This window comes from Montipora capricornis, chromosome 14 (assembly GCF_036669925.1).
Source record: "Montipora capricornis isolate CH-2021 chromosome 14, ASM3666992v2, whole genome shotgun sequence".
Lineage (NCBI taxonomy): Eukaryota > Metazoa > Cnidaria > Anthozoa > Scleractinia > Acroporidae > Montipora > Montipora capricornis.
Genome location: NC_090896.1, coordinates 31069714 through 31072213, shown reverse-complemented (window position 1 = coordinate 31072213; position 2500 = coordinate 31069714). Strand labels below are relative to the sequence as shown.

At 41.7% G+C, this 2500-nt stretch overlaps 1 protein-coding gene across 2 annotated transcripts in view; it reads left to right on the top strand.

The window, feature by feature from the left end:
- Window positions 1-2500, top strand: part of LOC138031236 (WD repeat-containing protein 35-like) — a 55206-nt gene that overhangs the window by 33287 nt on the left and 19419 nt on the right. For both annotated transcript variants that reach the window (XM_068878916.1, XM_068878915.1), the window contains 3 exons: window positions 583-651; window positions 1152-1232; window positions 2284-2331. In XM_068878916.1, coding sequence (XP_068735017.1) covers window positions 583-651; window positions 1152-1232; window positions 2284-2331 — 198 coding nt within the window. The remainder of the gene's footprint in view (window positions 1-582; window positions 652-1151; window positions 1233-2283; window positions 2332-2500) is intronic.

The following is a 2500-nucleotide window of genomic DNA, read 5'->3' as shown; positions in this document are numbered from 1 at the left end:
TATAGGAAGTCGGTCTAATAAACGGTCCAAAAGTTGCATTTCTCTGAAGGCCAATCAGCTCAACAGTTGACGTAAAACAAAGGAAACAAATCACTTGATGTGGTTATTTATAAGAGAAGTTTAAAACTTTGAATGAATCCCCGTTTTGAGGCTAGTTTCCTATTGCGCGCGCATGTCAGCAATCGCTTCAGTCGCCCTCATTGTGTGCCATTGCTCAGCGTTTGCTGCTTGTTTTTGCCTTTACCCCACCCTCCATCCTCTAAGATTAACGCGTCATAAGTATAACACCTTTCGCTCTAATGTCAGTGTGACTGGTGCCGTGGTTCGCCCGTGAGTAAGTTGCTATAGTTACTTCTTGCAATTTGGTAGGCCTGCTTGTCACCTCGCTTGTCATTAAGTACAGACCTACCATATTTGTCACTGACAAGTAGATTACCAATAAACCTACCACAAGACGATAATCCGTGAACTAGCGGCAACCCATAATAAATAGCTCTATAGAGAAACAGAAGCTGATCGTCTCAAATGGCCTCTGTGCTCTTGCGACAGTGGATTCACCATTTCTTCGTCTTTCTTTTCAAGGATAATGCAGAGTTGTTTGCAATGATGGAAAAGACAAGGATGTATATATTTCGAAACCTGGATCCAGAGGTATGGCACAAATATGGCATTCGCTTGCACAAGTTTAGTTTGTTATTTCTCTTCTCTGCTCCGAGAGAATTTGGCAATATTCATTATCATTAGCTAATGCAGCGAGACCGTTGTCGTCGCAAAGGAAGTTGGAAGTTGGTGTTGCGCTAGATAGAAAGTTTTTGTATAAAAACGAGGACCTTTCAGGCTCTTTGCGACTTTCTTAGTATGGCCTTGTTGCGTCAGAGCTCGCAATTTGAGGAAAGAAAACTTCTTGGCGTGATGACTATCGATTTTGAAAAGAACGAGCACGTTTTCAGCCCCAGAGCTCTCTGTTAGTTGCAGATTTTGCGAAGATTAAACAATAATCTTCACAAAATCAAGAAGGCTCATAACTGTTTGCATTTCTTGTTCTACCGAGAAGACTAGAATTTTATAATGCAGCTGCATCGGACATTTATGGAGATGCCCTTCCGTGAAGATATCCATTTAATTGCTTCAATGCTTGCTAATCTTCTTAGGAACCAATCTTGAGCTCTGGTTACATCTGCCAGTTCAACGACCTCGAAGTGAAGGCCATCCTGTTGGACGAAATCATGAAGGTGAGTTAGTCAGGCTGACATCAAATTTCAAAATTTATTACTAAAAAAAATGCTACTGTTTTCTTTGAAAGATCATTAATAATTCATGAGGTAAACCGCCTATCAGGGCACCGAAAAAACGTGACGTGCATAAGCTCAAACATTCCTCATTAGAATTTTTTATATAACGCATAGTTAATAGAGGGGAATGGTCATGAAACCCGACAAATTTCGTTGTAGGTTTTTGTTCTCTTTTTTGGCCTTGACCGTGCACAAAACACAATAGTTGTTTACTCCGTGCTGAGGAACTAACCAATAGAAACGTGTTGATTACGTAATTCATGCATAGTGTACGAGCGCAAAACAAAAGATTGTGCACAGTCGTGGACTTTCCAACCTAAATCTTGGCATCTTTGTTTGCTCCCTTGATGTTTGCCGAGCTTCCAAACCATTCCCCTCCATTACCTATGTATAAAGGAAACTAATCATGCTTAGCTTGTTTGTTTGTTTGTTTGTTTTTTTTGGCATCCTAATCTTCTCCTCTTACAATTTGAACCTTTGTTCAGACTCCAGAGGGACACACTTTTTTTGGAATGTTTTTGAAGCCGTTCAATGAAGTCACAGGTCGTGTTTTATCCAGTCTAAAACCACTCGGCGTTGCCTCGTGGGTTAAGACCCGATGAAACACTCCTGCTCGTTTATTAAGGTAAAGTCTGCTACGAGCCTAGAAGGCCCATCAAGCCGGCGCTTATCTCCGGTTTCTGTAGTATGAAGCGACTAGGAGTATTTCTACTCCCCCTGGATGGGATGCCCCCAGCATTAGATTCGCCGGTACCCATTTATACACCTGGGTGGAGAGAGGCACCGTGGGAGTAAAGTGTTTTGCCCAAGAACACTACACAGTGTCCCCAGCCAGGACCCGAACCCGGACCACTCCATCCGGAGTGGTCTAGCGCACTAACCATGAGGCCACCGCACCTCCCTCGTCTATTAAACAGTACTTAAAACACTAACATCCATCTTATTAAAAGGAAGACCACTTTTTCAGAGCAAAGTGTATTTTTCTTAACAGGATCCCGATCATCCTAACAAAGAGAGTGTAATAGACTTGGAAGTAAAGGTAAGATTTTATTACTTTAAACCACCCAAAAAATTTTATCGCATTTTTTGGTTTCTTAATATGCTCGGAGGTTTCCAGTGCCTTCATAAGTAATCAGAATTGACAACAGTTGTTGAAGTTTCGTCGCTATGTAAAGCTTCCCGCATTTGGGAAGATATCGTTGACTTCA